This window comes from Parathielavia appendiculata (genome assembly GCF_033297405.1).
Source record: "Parathielavia appendiculata strain CBS 731.68 unplaced genomic scaffold N657scaffold_4, whole genome shotgun sequence".
NCBI classification, from domain to species: Eukaryota; Fungi; Ascomycota; class Sordariomycetes; order Sordariales; family Chaetomiaceae; genus Parathielavia; species Parathielavia appendiculata.
This window is the reverse complement of record NW_026944223.1, coordinates 1,104,275-1,126,400: the sequence shown is the minus strand read 5'-3', so window position 1 is coordinate 1,126,400 and position 22,126 is coordinate 1,104,275. Positions and strand designations below refer to the sequence as shown.

Here is a 22,126-nt window from a genome sequence, read left to right as displayed (position 1 = left end):
CCGCAGGTCAACAATACAAGGTGTGCTCGGTGTGTTCGGTGTGGGGTATCGCTGGCATGGATCGTATTTCCTTCTCACCTGGCCAACTCGCCTTGACCACGACCCTGAGTTCTGAATATCCAATTGAACGAAGTGAAATGAATCAATTGATATTTATGCTAAGGTGCAGGTGACACAGCCCTCAAATTACGCAGCGAGTGGAATCTCAAGGTTGCTTCCCATAACCTATTCCACACAATCGGCTCCTACCGACCTGCACAAAGCAGAAGAACAACCAGATGCCATCTATGGAACTTGGAGTAGAATGGCGTTGGAGCCAGTCCTGTCATTGCCAGACTCCGGTCGGCCTGAGTTAGAAGCTCGCCGGTTTAGAAACCAAGCAAGCCTGAAGTGGTAAGAAAAGAGGTATCACGATATAGATTCAAAAAGCGAGTGTCAGTACCAGCCCAAAAGCCACTCCGACCCTTACCATGCCACCATGCCTAAAGCGCCCAATACCCTTTATCCCCATAGAATGCAAAACCCAGAAATCCCGCCCTTGGCAGATCCACCATGGCCCCGTTCTCCATAAGTGAACGGTAACTGGGCCCCTGGCACTCCCCATGCGATCACCGGCCTCGGTCTTCCCCAGAAGCGTCCCGCCTCGTCGAGAACGACGAGCTCCCTCCTATCCGACTCGTCAGGGCGCTGAACCACACATCATGTCGGCTTGCGTGCCAATCCTGTCTTGATGGTTGAGACCACCCAGGGCCTCGCTCAAGATCGTCATCAAGTCTGTTGGGGGAGGGAAGCCTGTTTTCAAATGTGTCGGAAGCCTCGCCGTTATTCTCGTAGCCGTCCTCGCGGAAAGGCTCATACTGCGGGCCCGACGAGGTCCCGCGAGCCAGCGATCGCACAACATCGTTCTTGCAAATCGGACATGTGCGCCGTCTAGTGGTAAGCCATGGTGTTCTGCGTCTTTGGTCAATATGCTATCCGAAACGGAGCTTCTTATGGCTCTTGATGACTTACATGCACTCGGCGTGGAACTCATGACCACACGGAAGGCTCATGACCCTGCTGACCCCGTCGACGTACTCTTCCAGGCAGACAACACACTCCACTTGCCTACCCATGTACTTCTTCCATTCGCTGGAAACGCTGCGCGAGTTCTTCTCGTGAGAATGCACACGTACCTGCACAGCATCATCAGTTCTGGCCAGGGCTCTTCCCGGAACCCCAGTAGTGGTATGCGACCGTGGCCGTGACAATAGCGGCGTTGTGGGCGAGGAGCTTGTCGGTGACGCTGTCCTTGGTGACTGGGTGGGCGAGGATGCGACTGTCTGGTAGGTCCGTACCGGAAGCCGATCCACAACTGACTTCGGGGCTCTCCACCTCCGCATCCGAATTTTGATCCGGAGGATGAGGAGAGCATACACCACCGTTAGTGTGATCAGGGGGCTGACCACCAACACCAGGAGTGTGTCAAAAAAGGGGCTGGCACTGCCAGTAGGGGTGATCGTCACCCAGAGGCCGTCCCTCGCATCACTGCCGCCCGGGCCAAGGGGAGCCGGAGTCGGAACAGCAACCGACGGACTCCCGGTCTCCTGTGATGGCTCGCTGAATTGTCCTCCCGCTTCCTCTTTGTCACCGAAGACCTTCCCAAAAAAACCCCGGCGGGGGCCAGAGGACGACCCTGACTTCCCACTACTGGCGCTGACTGGGTCTGGCACATATTCTCCGCTCTCCCGGGTGATACTGCCGCCGTTGGGTCCATTGGAACTCACAGGCTGGCTATTGCCAGCTTTGCCCGGTTTGGCAGCCTGCCTAGCTGAAGTCTCAGAGCTGCTGGAGAAGGATTTCTCAGTCGCCGAGTCCTTGGGAGAAACACCCTGGCCGCCTCTCCAACCAAATCGCCTGGAGATCGAGCTCCTTCTCGCCGCAGTGGGCTCCTTGGGCTGACCCGGCAGACTCTTTGATGCCAAATTGCGATCATATTTAGCTGAGGTCGAGGATCTCTGCGCATTCTTATTACCCCCGGTCTTGCTAGAACGTTGGGCCTTCAGCGGCGGGTCCCCGATTCTGCCGAGGACATCCTCGACGAGACTCCCGGGTTGCATCAGCGAGGATAGCAGGTGGGCAGTGGTGCGTGAGGTGAAGACCGAAGGGATCGTGACGTTGTCCGCATTGTCTCGCGCGAACATTTGGATCAGGGGTCCGCCCTTCTGGTTATCTCCAACAATGACAGCGACGGCGCCGCGGCGTTGGGCCCATTTGACCTTGTCGACAAACCCACAGCCACCTCGACTCAGCAGAACGACTTTGCCAGTGATTTCGGCCGTCTCCTGTATCGACTGGATATCGGCGTGACTCGCCCCCGACGCTGTCGATGCCTCACTGGACGGGCTTCTCGTCTTCCGAAGGGATTCTAGGAGATGGTCGTCTGTTCCGTCATCGACAGACCTGGCTCGAGGCTTGGGCTGTCGCTTCTGCACCCCGTTTCGGCCAGCTGCGGGATCTTTCGCCAGGTCGTCCGAACCCAAGCTCTTTGGGGAAATGGCGGCGGGGCCAGACTTGCTGCTGGCCGATGCTTGCTCCGTGGCCGTGATAGCCAACTTCAACCTTCCGTCCTCCCACTCGGGCAGATCGCTGCAACCTAGCTCGCCTTCGCCTTCGCCATCCTGCAAGGTCTCCTCTGGAAAGCCGCTGCCTATCCACAGACGCCCGCTCAGCCCCTTGGCAGGCAGAGGTGGCCCGAACGCGGCCGGCCGAGCGGGGAAGAAGGTGCTGTTGTCGTCGGTAAGGCTGATGGCAGCGCTTGGGGGGAAGAGAGAAAAGGGCGCGCCGAATGAGAAGAGGGCTCGAAATGGCGACTTTCTCGGCGGCAAGGATGTTGCTGAAGGGCTCGGTCGGCGGATCGAACTGATAGATCGGCAGACGAGGAAAAAGGACGCGGAACAGAAGAGGACGAGGATGGCAGCTCGAGGCGGTCGCATCTTGGAGTCGGCGGTGTCGCGCGCTGTTGGATAACTTGAGTCTGAGATGATGTTCCCAAATCCAACACATCAAGTAGTAGATCAGGGTAAAGGAATGGGTTTGGCGGCACTGCTTGCAGCGTCAAGGCAGGCCGTAACGTGTTTAGTCATTCGTGCAAGCGATCTTAGAGAACAAAGCAGTTGGCAGCGGAGGTTAATCAGTCGAGCTAGGGAAAGCCTTAATGCAAAACACCAGTTATGGATGACGAGGAGTCCTGCACATGGGGACTTGTGATCACGCAGGGTGGGGCGTGCCCCAGCAGGCCTGCCTGCATTGGGTTCAAGGTCACGCAGTGCCTGACGAGGTTGTGACACGCCCAACTGGAAAGCACGAAGGCGGTATTTGTACATACCTTGGGGGCGGAAAGTACAAAATCGAACATGAGCGAGACCGAATCCGCGGCCGTACCCGCAACCAAATACGACATGCCAAGAGTGCGGCAGCCAACACCCGCTTCCCGCATTTCTTGGGTCGAGTGGATCTGAGATAATGAGCTAGGGTATCGTTTGAACGTTTGTAAAATACCTCTACTACGCAAGATACTCAGGTGAGTATTTCATGAACACAGAAGATCATCCCTTAACATGTTAGAAATCAACTCTCTTCACCACGCGTGACAATTATCGACGGAGCTATTCAACTAATGATTTTTTTAAGGGGGAAGATCAACTTTGTTAAACATCAATTTTTCGGTTAAGATTTTCCTTAGGAAGGAGCGTCCGTTAGATCCTCTTTTTCGAAGTTAGAAATTCTCCTTCTCTTATAGGAGCCTATTGCTAGTAAAGGTATCTCGGTGTAAGTGAGTAACCTGAGTATTTCGACAGCCAAATATTTTAGCTTAAGGGAGTATTTTTTTATAGTAACGGGAGCCTCCTAGACTTCATATTCTTAGATGCCCGCCGCGCCCTATAGGAGTGTCCGGCCTCGTAACGTACATAACGGTGCTCGTACAGGCAGTCAGTCGCGTGAAAGACTTGTACTGCCGGGGATGATAATGAATGAGTTCTGTATTTTCCAACCAAAGAGGGAAAGAGAAGATCGAGGCCTGTGCGGTAGGAAATAGGTCTTGGCATCATCATAGCTGCTTTCGGGTATCAAGACGACGGGATAGTGTACAATTACTGTTGTATATGTTTCTAAGGACTGCCAGTCCTTAACCCGAACCCTTTGTACACCCAATGTGTTACAAACATGCTTTACCAACTCAAGCACCGTGACTCTTTGGGAGTGAAGGAAGTTGAGCAATGGTCGCGGTAATATGGACACCCTATAAATGATGGAGGGTTGACAAACTAGAGTCACAAATCTTGTCCTTGTCAAGGACCGAAACCAGCAGGTAGTTGCTGCCCAAGCTCATAGTTAGGGTTAGCTACGGTATCCAAGGCCAACGTCCACAGGCCGGACCCTGTGGAGTCTGCAGCTGCTCCGTCTTGACTCATGCATTGGCTCCTCTCGCCCGCAGAAATTCCTGCGCCTTGAGGGCCCATCTAACAAGTCACCTCCCCGCCCCTCTTTTCAGCCCATTGACCCCTCCATTAAGCCCTGGATGCTGGATTTGTTGCGGCGACTGGCTAGCCTGAGACGGGAACCGCTGCTCAAACTTCCCTCGGCCTTCATCCTGCCATCGCCTCGACACTACTCCTTGCGACAACCAGCAAACATGGCTCCGGTCGCCCCCGCTGACACTCCCGCACCCGATCCGGCCACGGCCAAGAAGAATGGTGAGTGAGCTTCCGAACGTCTCCGGCCAGCCCGTGCCGACGCTAAAACCTACTCCGAATATCAGAACAAAAGGAAAAGGCCAAGGCGGATAAGGCGGCCAAGTTCGCGGCAAAGCAGGCCAAGCTGAAGCAGCAACAGCAACAGCAGCCCCAGCAGAAAGCCGTCGCCCCGGCGGCTCCCAAGGCACAGGCGCCCTCCCTCCCTCCTTACCACGACGAGACTCCTGCCGGCGAGAAGAAGCTTATCCGCCCCTTCAACGATCCGCATTTTCAGGCATACAATCCGAAAGCTGTCGAGTCTGCTTGGTACCAGTGGTGGGAGAAGAGCGGCTTCTTCCAACCCAAGCTCCGCGAATCGCCCGATGCCAAGAAGTTTGTCATACCTCTACCGCCTCCCAACGTCACCGGCGCCCTTCACTGCGGTCATGCCTTGGCCAACTCGCTCCAGGACACCCTGATTCGGTGGTACCGTATGAGGGGTTACTCTGCGCTCTGGGTCCCCGGTTGTGATCATGCCGGCATCTCTACGCAGTCCGTCGTCGAGAAGATGCTCTGGAAGAAACAGAAGCAGACGCGCCTTGAGCTTGGCCGGGAGGAGTTCACAAAGCTTGTCTGGGAATGGAAGGGCGAGTACCATCAGCGCATCAACAACGCCCAGAGGCTCATGGGTGGGTCGATGGACTGGTCCCGCGAGGCTTTCACCATGGACGAGAATCTCAGCGCCGCCACCATGGAGACGTTCTGCCGCCTTCACGACGAAGGCTACATCTACAGGTCAAGTCGTCTGGTCAATTGGTGCACCCACTTGCGGACCGCCCTCAGCTCGTTGGAGGTGGAGAACAAGGAGATCACCGGCCGTACCATGCTCGATGTGCCGGGCTATGACCGGAAGGTCGAGTTTGGTGTCCTCACTCACTTCAAATACCCGATTGACGGTACGGACCTGACCATCGAGGTTGCAACGACCCGTCCCGAGACCATGCTCGGCGACAGCGGTATTGCCGTTAGCCCTGGCGACACTCGTTACGCCCATCTTGTCGGCAAGTTCGCGCGCCATCCGTTCACAGACCGGTCAGTAGGTTCACTGGTGACTCAGTATTCCCATCCGCTTACAAGTTATAGCCTTCTTCCGATTGTCGAAGACAGCTACGTCGATCCCGAGTTCGGTACTGGAGCTGTCAAGCTCACGCCGGCTCACGACTTCAACGACTACAAGTTGGGTGAACGCCACAACCTCGAATTCATCAACATTCTCAACGAGGACGGTACTCTCAATGAGAATGCCGGCCCCATGTTCCAGGGACAGAAGAGGTTCCACGCCCGGTACACGGTCGTCGAGGAGCTGACAAAGCGCGGGCTCTTCGTAAAAAAAGAGCCGAACGCAATGGTCATCCCCTTGTGCGAAAAGACCAAGGATGTCATTGAGCCATACATGACGCCGCAATGGTGGGTCCGCATGAAGGAGATGGCAGATGCTGCCCTCAAGGTCGTCGAGGAGGGCAAAATCAAGATTAGCCCTGAGAGCGCAAGGAAATCTTACGACAGGTGGCTGTCAAATGTGAACGACTGGTGCATCTCTCGGCAACTTTGGTAGGTCTGACACGCTTTTTCGGTGCGGAATCTTGTCGCTAATGTTGTTCCCCTGCAGGTGGGGTCACCGTATTCCAGCTTACCGCGTCATTTTCGAGGGAGAGGAAGATATCCGTGAGACCGACAACTCTCCGTGGGTTGTGGGCAGGACGGCGGAAGAAGCTCAGGCCAAGGCTGAGGCCAAGTACGCTGGGAAGAAGTTCCGCCTGGAACAGGATCCAGACTGCCTCGACACTTGGTTCAGCTCCGGTTTGTGGCCAATGTCTATTCTCGGATGGCCCAACACCGAGAGCCGAGACTTCAAGAACTTCTTTCCCACCAGCATGCTGGAAACGGGCTGGGATATTCTGTTCTTTTGGGTCAGCCGCATGATCATGCTCAGTCTGAAGCTGACGGGCCAGGTGCCCTTCACCGAGGTCTACTGCCACAGTTTGATCCGTGACTCTGAGGGTAGGAAGATGAGCAAGTCGTTGGGCAATGTCATCGACCCGCTCGACATCATCAACGGTATTGAGCTTGAGGCGCTGCACGCCAAGCTTCTCACGGGCAATCTCAAGGAGGAGGAGGTCGAACGAGCAACCAAGTACCAGAAGACTGCGTTCCCTGGCGGCATCCCAGAATGCGGAGCAGACGCCCTTCGGTTCACTCTGCTCTCGTACACCACCGGTGGCGGTGACATCAACTTTGATATCAAGGTGATGCATGCCTATCGCCGCTTTTGCAACAAGGTCTGGCAGGCCAGCAAGTACGTCCTGGGCAAATTGCCCGAGGATTTCGTTCCGGCCTCCAACCTCGACACTTCGGCCCTCTCCGTACCGGAGCGGTGGATACTTTATCGAATGAACTGTGCCGTCAAGGGTATCAACGAGGCTCTCGAGACGCGTCAGTTCTCCACAAGCACAAAGCTTGCGTACCAGTTCTTTTATGACGAGCTGTGCGACGTGTTCATCGAGAACAGCAAGGGCATCCTTAGCGATGGCACTCCGGCGCAGCAGCAGAGCGTCCAGCAGACGTTGTATTGGACGCTGGACGTTGCCCTGCGTTTGCTGCATCCATTCATGCCGTTCATTACCGAGGAGCTGTGGCAGCGTCTTCCCCGCAACAAAGACGATGCGCCGGCCTCCGTCATGTTGGCGCCGTATCCCGAGCCCGACAACTCATTGGAATTTGCGTCCGACGCGGAGGACTATGAACTCGGCCTCCGGTGCGCCGGTGGCGTCCGGTCCTTGGCTGCTGACTACAACATTCGGGCAGACGGCCGTGCTTTCATCAAGGCGTCCACGGCCGCCAGTTTGGACAAGGTCAGCGCACAGCTCCAGAACATCAAGACTCTGTCCGGGAAAGGCATAGCTGAAGTCAGCGTCCTTGGGCCCGATGCCGACGAGGCGTCGTCGCCCAAAGGCTGTGCCGTCCATGTCATCTCCGCCGACGTGGCGGTTCTGCTGCAAGTCAGCACGCAGATCAAGGACATTGATGCCGAGATCAAGAAGATCAACACTAAACTCCAGAAGACCACACTCGCCATTACCAAGCAACAAGAGCTCATGGCGCGTGAGGGGTTCGAGAAGGTCAGCGATGTGGTTCTCTCCGCGGAGAAGAAGAAGCTGGCCGATGCTCAGGCGGCCAAGGAGAATTACGAGAGGACGCTGGCGGAGTTCAGCAAGTTGAATCTCGCTGACGGTGCATAAAATCGGGAGTTGAGCAGCTTCTAATGAATAGGGATGATAAGATTTGGTAGCACTCGATACTGTATAGAAGCTTTGTTTGCCCAAGTAGCTCGGAATTGTTTGCATCCAGTGTTCGGTAAATGCTTGGTGGTGCTGATATGGTGGTGACCTTCGCAAAGATCACTAAATCTATCAACTCTTAGATCCGTGATATGATGTGGCTGCGAACGTATGGTCAGATGCACTATGCGAAAGGCGTCCTTCGTGAGTGTTTCGTCTGTCGGTGTTTAACGCCCCCAGAACCTCGGGGGATAGCCGATGTGGAGCATGCTGGTTCGTGTGCGGGACCGGCTCGTGCTTGGTTCTCTTTGTGGGGCGCTGACCGGTTGGCGGGGTCAGCCACACATTTCCATTTTTGGCTGCTGTGAGTGTGGCTCAACATGCCGCAGCCCTAAGCTGGAATCGCTTGGCCACACATTCCCAAAATTTCGCGATCCTTGTTGACCCGCGAGAACCTGCACATCACAACCGATCCGCCTGTCGACGACGACGCAGGTATGTCAAGCTCTTCATACGCCGCTGGACTCTCTTTCGATACTAATTTGATTTCTTCGCAGAGCTACCGCCAAAATGAGTACGTTACACCTACCTCATTGCGATGAGGACCCGTTTCCTTGCTCGATGCCCGCCGTTCCCTTGCACCGATTCCCGATTGCTCGACGAACTTTGAAAGCCATTTTTCTCCGACTACACCGCTGTGTCTTCGAAATTTTCTCTGGGACACATTTTTCTCGTCGTTTGCGAAGCTTGGGTTGGGACCATTGCAGCTGACACTGGATTACAGCCAAGGGTACCTCCAGCTTCGGCAAGCGGTATGTTCGACGTCTCGTACCAAGGCTTCATCGCTGGGTCACATACTGACTGCCATTTTCAGCCACAACAAGACCCACGGTCTCTGCAGACGCTGCGGGTAAGTCGATACCAACCCTCCGAATCCGATGAGCGAGATGACACGATTGGATTCTGGGCGGGGACGACGAGACACACGGACGATCTTTGCGAGGCAGACATTGACAAAGATATTGTTTTCGACAGACGCCGGTCCCTCCACAATCAGAAGAAGACCTGCGCCTCATGCGGCTACCCGGCTGCTAAGACCCGCAAGTGTACGTTTCCAGCACCCAGAATCGCTCGGGTTCACTCCGAGTTCCTCCTAAGGTTCAACCGCTGACACAAGCGCGTCACAGACAACTGGTCCGAGAAGGCGAAGCGTAGAAAGGTTACCGGCACCGGCCGGATGCGGTACCTCAGCACAGTTTCCAGGCGGTTCAAGAACGGCTTCCGGACCGGCGTCCCCAAGGGCTCTCAGGGCCCCGCTGCTGCGGCTTCTTCATAATCGGTTCTCATGACAGGCGAGGGGCCGTGGACGATGGGACGGCTCGTTTTCGGCGAGCGGTGTAACGGGGGCTGGACACATTTCGGACGGACCCACTCGCTTTTCGCTGCTACAACAGAAATGGCATGATTTCGCGCGGGACTCGGCTCATCGGTCTAAACATCGAGCACAGGTCATGAAAAATGGCGTAACGTTTGGGACCAATCACACAGATTTTGTTTTCTGGGCAAGTCTCCGTGCGAAGGGCAGAGGAGAGCGGTCGCTAAAGGGTGCGAGTACGACCGACATGCCAGCCTGCGAGGGCCAGCCAAGTCTCCAAACTAGGGGCTTAGAGGACTGGCAGTGGACTCCGATTGTAAGGGGTATCAAGTATACTACTGGCCTCGCTCGAATACCCTAACACCACCGTCGCCCCCTACATGGTACAGGTACTCATGGTCCCTGGCGCGGCCGTCCTTATGTGTGATTCTGATGACCCCACTTACGTCCTTTGCGGCGCCTGTGTCAAGCAGCCTCAAACTGAGCATTGTATCGGCCTCATGCGCCAGGCTCAGAGTGAACCACGCATGCTGCTTCTCGAGCGTCGTCTCCTGCTCCTTGATAAGCGGGTCGTCGGCTGCCAGGGTGATTATGGCAGCGTGTGTTGTCTGAAGCCAGTATTAGCCCTTTATGTCCGCGATGTTTCTCGAGCGGGGAATAAAGTGAAGAAGGACGATATGAAGGCGGCGAAATAACATACCTCTCTCAAATCCATCAACATCTCCTTCAGCGCTAGAGCCGTTGCCTGGCCGGCAGCAGCCCCTGCGTTAGGATCCGACGCTGCCAGCACGAGATCCAACCCGTCAATTACCAGCACAACCTTCTTCCCCTTCAGCTCGCTGTCCTTCCCGGTCGGACTAGTAATGCTGTTGCTGTTGCTCCTCTGCAATTGTTCCACACCCTCCATCACCACGCGGCTGATATCTCCCGGCGCGGGACTCGTCAGTGTGCGCTTCCATCCTCCTCCTCCTTGTCCCCGTGCCTGCTGCTGCTGCTGTCCTTGCCCGGATGAAGTGAGGGCGGAAGGAGAGGAAAACAGCCATCCTAAACCATCCATGTAACCAAACTTCCCTCTGCGTGCCGCAGCTTCCAGGTCCACCCCTAGCCGAGAGAGGTTCTCTCTCCAGAAGGCATAGTCCCGGAGGAAGCTTACTAGCAGGACTGCCACATCATCTTGGTTGCCGTTGTGTTCTGTTGCTGTTACTGATGGCGAGGGTTGTGGCGGTGGTGGTGGTGGTAATGCAGCTGCTCTCGCGGGGGATGTGTGTGATGGTGATGAGGGTTTGAGAAGGGAGTAGAGATGGCGGAGGACCAGCCAGTTTGTGCTGGCGCCCAGGACGCCCGTTAGCACGAGGAAGGCAGCCTCGTCTGGGAGGGCGAGATAGGGCTCTAGTAGGTGGGGGATGCGGGATGCCATGGCAATCAAGGTCGATGTGGCGGGAGCTGCTTTCCGTCTGTCTTGGTGGGGCACTTGCTGCTGGTGTCGAGAAAAGTTATGGGAAATGTGTTTGAGAAGGCACAGTGTGAAAGGTGAGATTGGGTACGGTACGACTCCTGAAAACTGATGAACAAAGTCTCACAGTACCGTCGAGAGAGGTTTTCGAGGGAATTTGTCATGCATTCCGTACAAAACCGCTGTATCCATGTGTGTCATATCATGCTTCGTAAATCGTGACAGAAGCAAAATCATGCCCGCCCTGAAGTCCGCCTCTTCCATGTCCAGAATGGTACCATATGTTCTATGCCCCATGCAATGCGAATGCAACGTATGAAAGCCAGAATAACACCAAAACCATCCAGGGTATCAGTGCCAAACCCAGAAATATCCAACGCTCCCTCAAAATTTTTCCATGAAGTTCCTCCGCACTGTCCACATCCGCAAGCGTTTGCCGAAGATGTACATGGGGATTGTAAAGAGCAGTAGAATCAGCTGAATGACACCAATCCAGATGTACACCGTCTTCGGCCCATCGTCGGAAAGCCATCCGGTAACGAACAAGCTAAAGACCAAGCCATGTAAGACGTTTTTGCTGAAGTTGAGTGTCACCAATGCCTCGCCGGCGTACTGTCGATAGCTGTCGACGCAAAAGGTGATGCTAGTCGTGGATCCCATGGTGCACCCAAACGAGATGATGCCAAAGAAGGCGGTCGGGACCATCCAGTGATCGTGGACCTGGGCAGACCAACCGAAACCCATCAGGCCGATGACGGTGGTGATGGCGATGGGTATCGCCATGACCAGTCTGAACTCAGGCTCGTAGAGGCCGCCGTTCCGCCGCGCCATCGCCTTGACAATAACGTCCGACACCCTGCCTGCAACCGCGGAGCCGAGGATACCGCCGACAAAGGGGCTGATGTACACGAGGCCCGTCTGGAGGGCGTTGAAGTCGTAGATCTCCTCGCGGTATATTACAGCTATGGATTCCGAGATGACGATAAGCCAGCCGACGGAGCACGAGTAAACCACGGCGGACCAGAGAACAGCAGGGTAGCTGAAAAGTATCAGAGGCCTGATGGCAACCTTGTGCCATTTGTCCTTGTTCAGGCGTCCGTTGAAGGGCTTCAACGACTGGACAAAGGATCGGGCTGGCTGGTCGCGCAGAGCAGCTGTGTAGGGCACCACGCCAGCTGTTTGGGAGCTTTGGATGGACTGCGACTCGACGTCGATGTCATGTTGTCCATTTCCGTTGTCGCTCGAGTTAACAGGAGGCTCCAAGGCCGCAGCGGAGCTGGCCTGCTTAACCGGCAATGGAAGCCGAGAGGCCGTTTCCGGCAGAGACTTCCGGGTCGGCGCAGGGTCGTCGCTAGAGAGGCTTTGACCGCCACGTCTGGTGTCTCCGCCGGCAACGAGCTCTTCAGCAGATCCGCTGGTAGACGACTCGCTTGACGTCTCTGTGTGTTTCACGCTCTCCGTCTCATGTTCGGCAGCAAATCCGACCCGCTGGGCCTTCCCACGAGCCCCTGGTGCAACTGGGGTGATTGGAGCATCCTCCGGGCGGGCAGAAGGAAGTGACGCAGGGGCCAGCACGTTCGCTTTGGACGAGAGCCGACGGAAGAAACCAGGCCTGGAGTTGGGGTTCTTCGGCTTCCTGTGGGGGACGCGGTCCCAGAAGGTCTCTGGGACGAACAAAAACAGGAGCAGGCCACAGAAGGCAACCACTATAGCGACAGCCCTAGAGGACGGGTTAGAGAATTGATTGAGACTCTGAAAGGGAGCCAAGTACATACCAGAAAACCCAGCGCCACCCCAAGTTCTGTATGATGACGGCGCTAACGAGGGGGACCAAGTTCTTGCCGCCGAGCAAAAGAAGGGTGTAGATGCCAATCCGGAAGGCACGTTCATGCAGAAAGAAGATCTCGGCAATGGTGGCTGACGGCAGACATTCTACCGGACTGACTGCAATGCCTTGGAAGATGCGCGCGAGAACAAGCGAGATGAAATTGGGCGACGCAGCGCACCAGATCGAGGTTGCCATGTAGACGACGGCGCCGAAAAGATAGACGGGCCTTTTTCCCCAGAGGATTGCAGTGGGGGAGAACAGGACGGATCCAAGGCCCATGCCCATCATGTACAGGCCAGTGGTCAGCGAGACGCTGTGGACATCGACGCCGTACTCCTGGGCGACATCTGTAAAACCGGCCGCGAGTAGGGGGGTTGTACCGCCGCCAACCATACAAAAGAGCCCAAGAGACAGCAAAGCCAAGTCTCTTCGCCAAGCCGGCCAATTGAGGGGATCGTTTGCCGAGTCTTCGGGTTGGGGTTCCAGGATGATCTTGCCATCCGGCGTCTTCTTCTTCGGTGCCTCCACGGCATCGTCTGGTAGCTGGCGGATGATGCCCGCCGGGATGGTTGAGTGAGACGTCCTTGCTGGCGCATTCCGCAGCCCGAGAGGTTCGTTGTGGTCAGCGGCTAACAGCAGTACCGAGCCTACCTCAAAAGTTAGCCAGTGTGTTGGGGCTCAGAAGAACACGCGCTGTGGCGGCCAGTTGCGTACCTGGAACTTCGATGGTTTCTTTATCTTCTAGAATGCCCATGGACCATTTGGAAGGCGCGGGTTTCTCCCGAGCATTGTGCTCTCGAGCAGGCTTGCGAGCGAAGATAGACCCCAATATACCCCGAGAGGGACGAGTTGGATCCTGACCCCCCATGTCTTTTGGGGGAAGAGCAGGCTTGTATATCGAGCTGAGGATGGTGCGGTGTTGACAAGCGCAAGTTTCAAGAAGACAGCAAGTGAAGATGGGCTGTAAGTGGTTTGGTACACCGAGCGGTCAGGCGGAATGGGTGAAGTTATCCGAAGGAACTGAAGTGCCGAGACTGGTATAACCGTGAATTGATGACCTTATGAGGCAGGTCTAAATCGTCTGTCAACCCGCGACTGAGACCAGCGATATTTGAAACTTTCGCCACCTCCCTCCAGGCCTTATGTTTGCTCGGATGGCGGTGGAGAGTGGGACACTGGAGAAAGATAGTTTATCGAGGAGAAATCGAGCGAGGAGCGAGGGTCGGAGTTGAAGACACAATGTTAAACAAGCACGCGCCGCGCCCAAACCATACACGTGGGGTCAGTTGTTGAAGGGATGGGGCTCCATCTTCTGCAGCCATGCAACATGCGGCGGTAGCATGGATGCAGGTGGTCTGCCAAGAGGAGGCCAAGTACTAAGAGCGAGGTTCTTGCGTATGGTCATGAGGGCCACAGAGTTCAATAAGAAGGGAGCAGACCGCCAATGTACGTGTAGCAAGGGAAGAAATCAGGGAAAACCCGCCAGATCCGACAAGCGGCACAATGTCGATCGGGAGGCAGAGCAGACGTCGCGGTTTCCAGAAACAGGAACGGCGGTGTCTCGTGGCCCAACCTGCGACAGTTCGAGCGAGGATGATCCTATCCTCACGTTAGACGTGCCCTCATCCCTCGTTGCTTGCCACCGAGGATTCTAGCAAAGACTAGCATTCCTGACGGCGTAAGGAGGGGTTGTCTTCTTGTGTTTCAACGGACGGGAGATGTGGATGCGGGGACTCGGACTGCGCTAAAGCGCCCCATAATCGATGTCCGGCCGACCTAGCAGCCGGGGCGTCTGATGATCGGCGGGGAAGGTAATGATGCCTGAGGACTTGGGCCTCGCATGTGGGCGTTGACGTTGTGGTTCGCCAACTGCTTGCGCCTCAGCCCTTGAATGCATTATGACGCATCCAAGCCACCTAACCGCCCCTACGCCGTTTCTTCGCACCGCTCAGTCCTTTGGCATGCGAGTATTCTCGTACCATGTAGGCATACACCGTGGTATCGAACCCAGGGCCACAGAATCCCGCATGCCAGACGCCTACCTTACTGTTTTATGATCTTCACCGCTCATTTCATCCGAATTTGATCCATGGTCAGCATACGGAGTAAGAGGTAGACTAGAAAAGAGGCGCTGCAGCGAGTTAACGTCACGGTTGCAGTCCGCCTAGTGTGGGGGTCGCTGCGACCCTGGAAATGCAACGGTAACGGTACTGGCCCAGCCCTTGAACGAATACACAACTGGTAGGTTGGTATGGATGTAAATTACCGTACAAAACACTCAGTGAATGATCTCATCTCATACTTCCCGCTTTACATGGGATCTCCCAGCCCACCTACATCTCATCCCGCCTCCATTCATTCGGAGCCCTACAGTATCTTCAAATTCTTATTACCATGCTTCTCAAATCACAATTTGCGCTTGTCGAGCGCCATGTTTTGAGAGCGAAGCCCACCGTGACATGCCCTCGCCGGGCGTCACGCCTAAGGTTCTCAACATCACACAACTTACGAGCCGAAAATCAAGTTTATGCCTCGTGAGCTCAAAGCCACTCTTACACACTCAAACCACACGAGAACTCACAGGCATGATTTCACAGAGTCCGCAACTTGGACCAGTTCCACACCTACACGCTCCTCTCGTCGTCGTCACGGACGCCGCTGCTGACCCTCTGGACGACCTCGTGGTGCTCCACCTGCCGCGTCGTAGCACCCCTTATCCAAGAGCTCGTTGAGTCCGGCGTAGGAGAGGCCGAGGGCGGCGTGGGATACTGCACCGTCGAGTATGACGCGCCAGACGTCATGGCGGCCAACCTCGGTCTGACCTACATGATCAACTCGGTTCCAACCCTTCTGAGCTTTGATGCCGGCGAGGCACAGGTACAGACCAAGGTGACCGATGCGAGGAGGTTGTCGGACCGAAAATTTCTTGAGGAATGGATCAGGCACGAGGCGAGGCGACGCGGCAATCGCGGCGCCGGAGGTCCGGGCAGCGGGGGGAACCTGCTGAGAAGCTTGTTTGGCAAGTCGTGATGCATGACCGTTTCTCGCTATGTGACGTAAGAGTAGCAGGTGATGAGATGAGTCCTCGCGGATATCTACAAGTATCTCCATGTAAAAGCCACCTTTCACCCGGTGTTATGAACCTCCTGGCTTGAGGGCTCAGAAGACCCTATGGCTGACCGCTTACAGGCAGGCCGTCGAGACAAGGCTGTACTCTGAAAGTCACTATGACCCGATGTCCTCTATTTCTGGACTGCCTCTTTAAGTGATCTTTCCGGGCCACTGCAGCAATTTCTGTTGCTTCATGTATGCCATGAGAGCTCTCCACCGGAAACCCCTCAGCCAACAGCGGGGAATCAGCAGCATTCTCCCACGGGTATACCACGTTCTTCTACGTTTGATCTACACCTCTGCAATCTAAATATGAAATAACCCCTTATATTTCCCCTCCATCATATGATGTGTCAGACTACAGATGCTATACTGAACTCTGTATGGTGAAACACTTGCCCGGCCTCGTGCTTTTTTGTAGACAGCAGCGTCTAAACAATCAAGTATATATTGCGTGACAACTCCCGAAAGGCCCCGAGTCTTCCCGGGGGCAGCCAAACTGTATCATGAAACTATTTATGAAGAAATACGTGCGCCTAACTCCCATACGCTCTTCCAAGTCCACCAGACCAAGCTTTGTCACGAACCCATTGAACCTGTAAAATACCACTTGACCCTATAGTCCATCCCGTAACTCATAAACCATAACATCATTAGACGCACTCAAAGACAGAACAAGACGCTGAAGCTTTCCTGGACATCCTGCTCACCCCTGCAGATCCAGCACCCGCCGTAGTACGGTCTCCGAAGCTCTGTACCACCTCCCCCTCGCCTCCAACTCATCCTCCACCCCGCTCTGCGCATTCCCTCTCCTCCTTTTAGCCTCCCTCGCCGCGGCAGCACTATTCGCCCGCCTGTTCTCCAGCGCAGCCACTTCTCCTCTCAACCGCTCCACCTCCTTCCTCTTCCGCGGCACCTGCGCACTCAATAGCTCCAGCTGTCTCTCCACCCCGGCCAGCTCCCTCCTTTTGCCCTCCACCAGCGCAAGCGTCTTTCCCAGCGGGAGACTCATCTCAGGCTTCGCGCCCGGCGCAAGCAGCTGCTGCCTCACCCTCAGCTCCGCAACCCTCTCCTCCAACGCGGCAATCTTCCCGGGCAACTCCCTCGCAAACTGCATCTCCCCATTAACCTTCTCATACCGCCCGGCCAGTTCCCTCCCCCTTTGTTCTAGGGTATCCACCATCTCGGCGACCTCGGTCTTGAGCGCCTTGAGCTCAGCTTTCGCCTCGGCATTGCTCGCTTCGAGATCAGCGATCTCCTGCGGCGAGACGATCAGCGGCGGGTCGCCGACGATGGCGCGGATGAATTTCTCCTTTGTGACCTGCTCGACGTAGGAGAAGCGCAGCTTGGCGAACAGTTCGCGGTAGTGGGCCAGGTCGGCCTCGAGCGAGGACGGGGTCGGCGCGTCGAGGGATGAGGTCGATACGTCCGAGGTTCGCGGGGCCGCATTGTTGTTGTCATTGTTGTTGGTGGTCTTGGCGTCGTCTGACGCGTGTGCAGCGGAGGAGATCGGCTCGCTGATCTTGACGATGGTGTATTCGTGGCTGGAGGCAGATTCAAGCTGCTCAAGTACGCGGAGAACATCGTTGGTGATGCGCTGCCGGCTGAGTTCGATGTGCGACATTGTATATTTTGCGACCATTCCACAGCCTGTCTTATGTGGCTATGGGTTCTCGAGCGCGAGGGTTGGTAGTGGTGGACTTTGAACGTCGACCAATGTTTGTTGACGTGATTGCCAAAAACGGACTGGTGGCACTAAGGAGATAGAGTGGCGAGCCCTAACCCTTCCCTTGAGATTCTCAAACTGAGCGCCGGCCACCAGTACATAGCGATCTTGTTTAACTATAGCTAATAGAGTCGGCGTTTTACATTTCCAGTTACAACCTGATTGAGCTTCCTACACCTATGGTATGCATCGAAACATACCCGGACCTGCTATTGACCACCCTTATGGACAAGCCGTTGCTGATAAACGAAGCGATTTGAAGAACAGCTCGAGTACCATGAGGATTGTTGATAGCATGACCACCTCATGAGCTGCCCGATCCCATCCAGAGTTCAAACACGATCCCGGGATTGAGCTCTGGTATTCTCTACCCCTATTATTGTGGAAAGAGATAAGCGAAAACAACTGAACGCCTGTAAAACCTTGCCCGCCTAACCCTACCTTATCTAAACCACACTGTGACATGGCCTCGTGGCCGAAACTGTCTCTCCTAGGTCGAGAAGGAGAGAGAGAAAGAGAGAGACTGGAGCGTGAGCAACTAACTTAAACTGAAGACGCAAATACTCCCACCCCTAACAGTCGAGACCTAAATGACAATGTACAAAAGATCAAACAATGCCAACCGAAGATTCGCGTAGCCTTCATGCCGCCCGCTTGATACCATGCCATGCCGGCATGGGTCAATGCAGCCCTTCAACGACAGAATAAGGCTGCTCCTTCAGATACCCCTTTCCATACTTCGCCGTGATCTCTTCACCATCCCCAATGTCCCGTATCGCCACCAGCATCTGCCTCCATCGCCCGGAGATCTTGATGACCCTGAACATAGCTGACGGGTTGGTGTTGTGGCTGACCTTGCGCACCCAATTGCCCATCCGGCGGGGATAGATGTCCGCCACGGGCTCGTCGTCCAAATCGGGGCGGTGCAGCGCCATCGTCCAGTCCGCGGCGCAGGAGCCCAACGGCACCAGCTCGCCGACCAGCTCACCCAAGATGTCATTTGTTCTGTGCAGCCCAACCGAACGGACGCCAGGCCCTCGGGATCCGTCGTCCGATATGCGAGGAATCTGCGGGACCTTTATCTCGGCGCAGCGGCACTTCTTGCGTGAGCAGAAGCTGCATGCCTTGTCGCCTGGCTTAACCATGCTGGGATCCGCAGGCCACTGCCAGTCCCAGCCTGCGGGCCTGGGCCAGTAATACCCGCTGTTTGGGTCATAGTAGTTTGACCTGAGGAGCCGGAAGGGCGCAAGGAGAGGGGCGACGCGGTCCACGGGGAGCAAGGTTGTGATCATACTCTCCCAGATGAACTCCGGGAGCTCCAGACAGTCCCATATCGATCTCTGCAGAATGGCCCCAACGGCGCACAGCCTCCGCACGAAGTCGTTGTCGAGCTCCACGTGGAGTCGTGCCACCTCGTCCCTAAATAGAGCGAGGTCCAGACAATCAGACTCGGGCGGAATGAGACATAGAAGGCCGTCGTAATCTCCGCAAATTTTGGCCCAGCACTTCCCTTCGCGTAAGTCGTCGTAAAGCTTGGGCCGTTTTGTTTCGTCCCATTTCAGTAGCTGCAAAAGTCCGTCCATATAGTGCTCTGGAGTGAGTTCCACACGTCGAGCCATGGAAATTTCCAGGCACATGGCCACCTTCATCTTGAAGAAGCGCGAAAGGAACATGTGCAGTTCCGGGTATCCGCGCGCCGTTTCTTCAATCGTATTGGCGAGCTGAAACTTTCCCATTACACTGGGAGCTGACTTGGAGTACCGCCTCCAATCTCGGACCAAGTGCGCGAGCCGATCAAATGCTGGCTTACCGCACAGCATCTCGGCAACCAGGCTTACGGGTCGAGCGGTTTGGCGCCCCCTAAGCAATATAGAAAGGTGCTTAAAGGCGCTCCTGACGGGTGAGTCTGGGGCAGTGAGAGCAGGCGAATACTCCACCCTTTGCTTCTTCAGAGGCCTTGGAGACGATGGTTCGTAGTCTCTGTCCGGGTTGATCATCCTTGCCGTCTTCCGTAGCGGAGGCAACTCCATCACCCTCGACCGAGCGAAACTAGAACCAATGTCCCTCTGGGTGGATGGGGCGGCCTGAGGAAGGATCTGTGCTGAATAGGCGAAGGCATTTGGAACAAAGTTTGGTGCCTGCATAGGAGGTACAGGTGGGTGAATCGGGGCAGCCGCACCTGGCTCGACCTGGCTTGGAGATGGCTGCAGCGTTGGAGGCCGAAGTGATGTGAAGTGTGTTTCGAGAGGCGCCAGCACTTCGGCGCTGGTGAGTTCCCGTGGTGGCCGGTCCGGCTGCTCAGATGGATCGGACGTAGAGGGCACGCTGTGCTCTGGACTAAGGATTGAAGATTGTGCACATGGATGCTGTGGTATATGCGGTTGGGGTTCCCCTGGTTGTTTGCTATCCAGGCCAGCTTGCTCAGGAGGGGGGGTCACCGGTTGCGTAGGCTGCGAGGCCGTGGGCGCAGGCTGCATTCGGGCAACTGCGTCCTGCTGGATGGCAACTGTGGCATCACCCTGCTGTGACCCTGTCGTCTCCGGGGTACGGGGTAGCTGGTCCTCAATCGGCTGCGGCGACTCATCGTATATACGAATATCGTCAGCCTTGATGGCATTCTTGTCGGGGCAGCGATCATCACAGAACTGATAGTCCGGAGGCATGTCAGGTGACGAGTTATATTCCACGTTAATGGCAATGGCGTAGTTGGGACCAAGATTCAGGACCTGATGGTACGTCCCCGGCTCCGTCACGATAGCTTGGCCGGGCGTGCAGTAATCCAACGTGTACTCGATTCCCCACTCATCTAGCTTCGCCGGGGGGATGTTGCGGCTAAGGTGTCTCACGGCCTGCGAGCATTGACGCATCTCGTGGTACTCCATCGCCATCCTCTTTTCCAGCTTCTTGGAAAAGGCGGGCTTGACGAAACACCAGAATTTGTGCTCACCAGAGCGGAGGAGGTTTTCGGATCGCACATGAGCGTCCTCCCTGTGCATTGTCGTGATGGTCTTGCCCGTCAGGTTGAAGTAGACGTACTGGGTGTTGATGCCTTCAAGCTTAGCTCGGCCTCTCCGTCGCAATTTATCCCCTGGGGAAAGCTCGACGTCATCAAACAGCGGATTGCCGATGATATATTCCCGGTTTCCTTTGGGGGGGTCTGCTGCTGAGGAATTCCAGAGGTCGCGTTGCTCTGCCAGCGACCAGTCTATCTTGGCGCTCATGGGAAAGGGAAGAGTGGGCGGCTTGAACTTGAATTTCTTACCCGAGTCAACCTTCACGAGACCCAGGCGGTCGGTCTTGTAAGTGAACGACGTCGCATGATCCTTGCTTGGGCGAGCCACCTTAGGGGCGTTGAGCTCGGGCAGGCCGCGGACCTGGAGCTTGAAGTAACCCAAATCCCGGACGCGGGGGTGGCTCGAGTACAGCTCAAAGAGTTCCTCGTTCAATACATGGATGTCTTGGTAGGTGCAGTCGAAGAGGGGCGAAGCGTGCTCGGACGGGATAGGGCGGTGGTATACAGAACCATCCCGCAATGTGATCCCGTGGGAAGTCTGGTATGGGACGGAGCAATCCTGGATGGCCGAGGGGGCAGTACTGATAGGTGGTGTGAGCGCTGGGTTAGGCTCCGCCTGTGACGCCGGGAGTGTTGTGCAGTCGTTGCTGGCGCTACTCTCAATCTGGGGCTTTTGATATTCGACCTCGGCGCGCTGTGGGGCAGGGGGCGGCTGGGTCCGAGTCTGCTGTGAGATGGCGCCAGCTTCTGATGGCAGAGAAGTGTCGAGTCTTTGAACCGTCGGGGGCGAGGGTGAGTTCCAAGTGTGAACCGAAGCGTGGTCCCGGATCTCATTCAGCTGGGCGGACACCAAGTCGAGGTGAGCGAGCACCTGTGCCAGCAGGTCGCGTCCCGACTTGGTCCTCGGCGGCTGCACCTTGCGACCCGAGGCAATGCCATGCTCAAGATAGCCTCTCAGCGTATTGCTGATCTGGCCCACCTCGCTGCTGATCGAGTCCACCTTGCACTCCCAGGCGGCGGCCATCTCGGGTGCGGCGAGGTGAGTGAATGTCAATGGAAGCGCAGCAATTGATTGGAGATTTGCGTCGGCAGATGTGCTGGGGTCAGGTTGGAGAAGGGCCCTGAAGCGCTTGTTCGAACGGTTGGTGTGGGCTGGGACTGAGGGGCATGCTAAACCAAAAAGATGATGGGCCGTGCCCCAGCTGCAGCCCAGATCGAGGGGCAGCTTGTTCCGTTTTGAAGTTGCATTCTCAACGCCAGCAACTCCTTGGGAAGCAAGCAAGTGGTGGCGCATCCTCTCATCGAAGAAACTATATTTTCCGAGTCTCGACCAAAGGTCTTTATTCACAAGCCGTATTGAAGACTTTGTCCTTTGCACTACCCAGGTATGGCTGCGCCCATTGATTGCCTCTTCCATCATTGCACCCACCACCGTTTCCATGACGTTCAATGTGGACCCGAGCAGCGAAGCCCAGGAAGCCATTCTTATTCCGGGACACTTACAAACGATCAACAATGAATGTCCGGCCATTTTGGCACAGTGCCACTCAATGATACATGAGTTGTG

The 22,126-nt window shown here is 55.8% G+C and overlaps 8 protein-coding genes across 8 annotated transcripts; 3 read left to right on the top strand and 5 right to left on the bottom strand.

Annotated features, from left to right (window-relative positions):
* Positions 1–126: 126 nt before the first annotated feature.
* On the bottom strand, positions 127–3,360 carry N657DRAFT_593985 (uncharacterized protein). Its single transcript, XM_062789948.1, has 2 exons — positions 1,012–3,360; positions 127–951 (listed from the first exon to the last, which is right to left on the bottom strand). The coding sequence occupies exons 1-2, from the start codon at positions 2,973–2,975 to the stop codon at positions 609–611; spliced, it is 2,307 nt and encodes a 768-aa protein (XP_062648854.1). The 5' UTR covers positions 2,976–3,360; the 3' UTR covers positions 127–608.
* Positions 3,361–4,364: 1,004 nt separating this feature from the next.
* N657DRAFT_643891 (uncharacterized protein) lies at positions 4,365–8,156 on the top strand. The gene is made up of 4 exons (XM_062792641.1): positions 4,365–4,736; positions 4,802–5,807; positions 5,859–6,326; positions 6,385–8,156. The coding sequence occupies exons 1-4, from the start codon at positions 4,676–4,678 to the stop codon at positions 8,012–8,014; spliced, it is 3,165 nt and encodes a 1,054-aa protein (XP_062648853.1). The 5' UTR covers positions 4,365–4,675; the 3' UTR covers positions 8,015–8,156.
* Positions 8,157–8,623: 467 nt separating this feature from the next.
* Positions 8,624–9,389, top strand: N657DRAFT_655198 (ribosomal protein L37-like protein; the record flags this gene model as incomplete). The annotated part of the gene is made up of 5 exons (XM_062794580.1): positions 8,624–8,627; positions 8,838–8,865; positions 8,928–8,963; positions 9,089–9,159; positions 9,241–9,389. 5 exons carry the CDS (start codon positions 8,624–8,626, stop codon positions 9,387–9,389), a joined length of 288 nt encoding a protein of 95 aa, XP_062648852.1.
* Positions 9,390–9,493: 104 nt separating this feature from the next.
* N657DRAFT_352293 (uncharacterized protein) lies at positions 9,494–11,055 on the bottom strand. Its single transcript, XM_062786930.1, has 2 exons — positions 10,129–11,055; positions 9,494–10,036 (listed from the first exon to the last, which is right to left on the bottom strand). The coding sequence occupies exons 1-2, from the start codon at positions 10,843–10,845 to the stop codon at positions 9,764–9,766; spliced, it is 990 nt and encodes a 329-aa protein (XP_062648851.1). The 5' UTR covers positions 10,846–11,055; the 3' UTR covers positions 9,494–9,763.
* A 210-nt stretch (positions 11,056–11,265) lies between these two features.
* Positions 11,266–13,577, bottom strand: N657DRAFT_655197 (MFS general substrate transporter; the record flags this gene model as incomplete). The annotated part of the gene is made up of 3 exons (XM_062794579.1): positions 11,266–12,601; positions 12,657–13,356; positions 13,424–13,577. The coding sequence occupies 3 exons, from the start codon at positions 13,575–13,577 to the stop codon at positions 11,266–11,268; spliced, it is 2,190 nt and encodes a 729-aa protein (XP_062648850.1).
* A 1,438-nt stretch (positions 13,578–15,015) lies between these two features.
* On the top strand, positions 15,016–16,157 carry N657DRAFT_670914 (uncharacterized protein). Its single transcript, XM_062795572.1, has 3 exons — positions 15,016–15,243; positions 15,307–15,820; positions 15,899–16,157. Exons 1-2 carry the CDS (start codon positions 15,104–15,106, stop codon positions 15,737–15,739), a joined length of 573 nt encoding a protein of 190 aa, XP_062648849.1. The 5' UTR covers positions 15,016–15,103; the 3' UTR covers positions 15,740–15,820; positions 15,899–16,157.
* A 369-nt stretch (positions 16,158–16,526) lies between these two features.
* N657DRAFT_570115 (uncharacterized protein) lies at positions 16,527–17,444 on the bottom strand (the record flags this gene model as incomplete). The annotated part of the gene is made up of 1 exon (XM_062788708.1): positions 16,527–17,444. One exon carries the CDS (start codon positions 17,442–17,444, stop codon positions 16,527–16,529), a length of 918 nt encoding a protein of 305 aa, XP_062648848.1.
* A 782-nt stretch (positions 17,445–18,226) lies between these two features.
* On the bottom strand, positions 18,227–22,042 carry N657DRAFT_655196 (uncharacterized protein; the record flags this gene model as incomplete). The annotated part of the gene is made up of 2 exons (XM_062794578.1): positions 18,227–21,565; positions 21,989–22,042. 2 exons carry the CDS (start codon positions 22,040–22,042, stop codon positions 18,227–18,229), a joined length of 3,393 nt encoding a protein of 1,130 aa, XP_062648847.1.
* Positions 22,043–22,126: the final 84 nt, after the last annotated feature.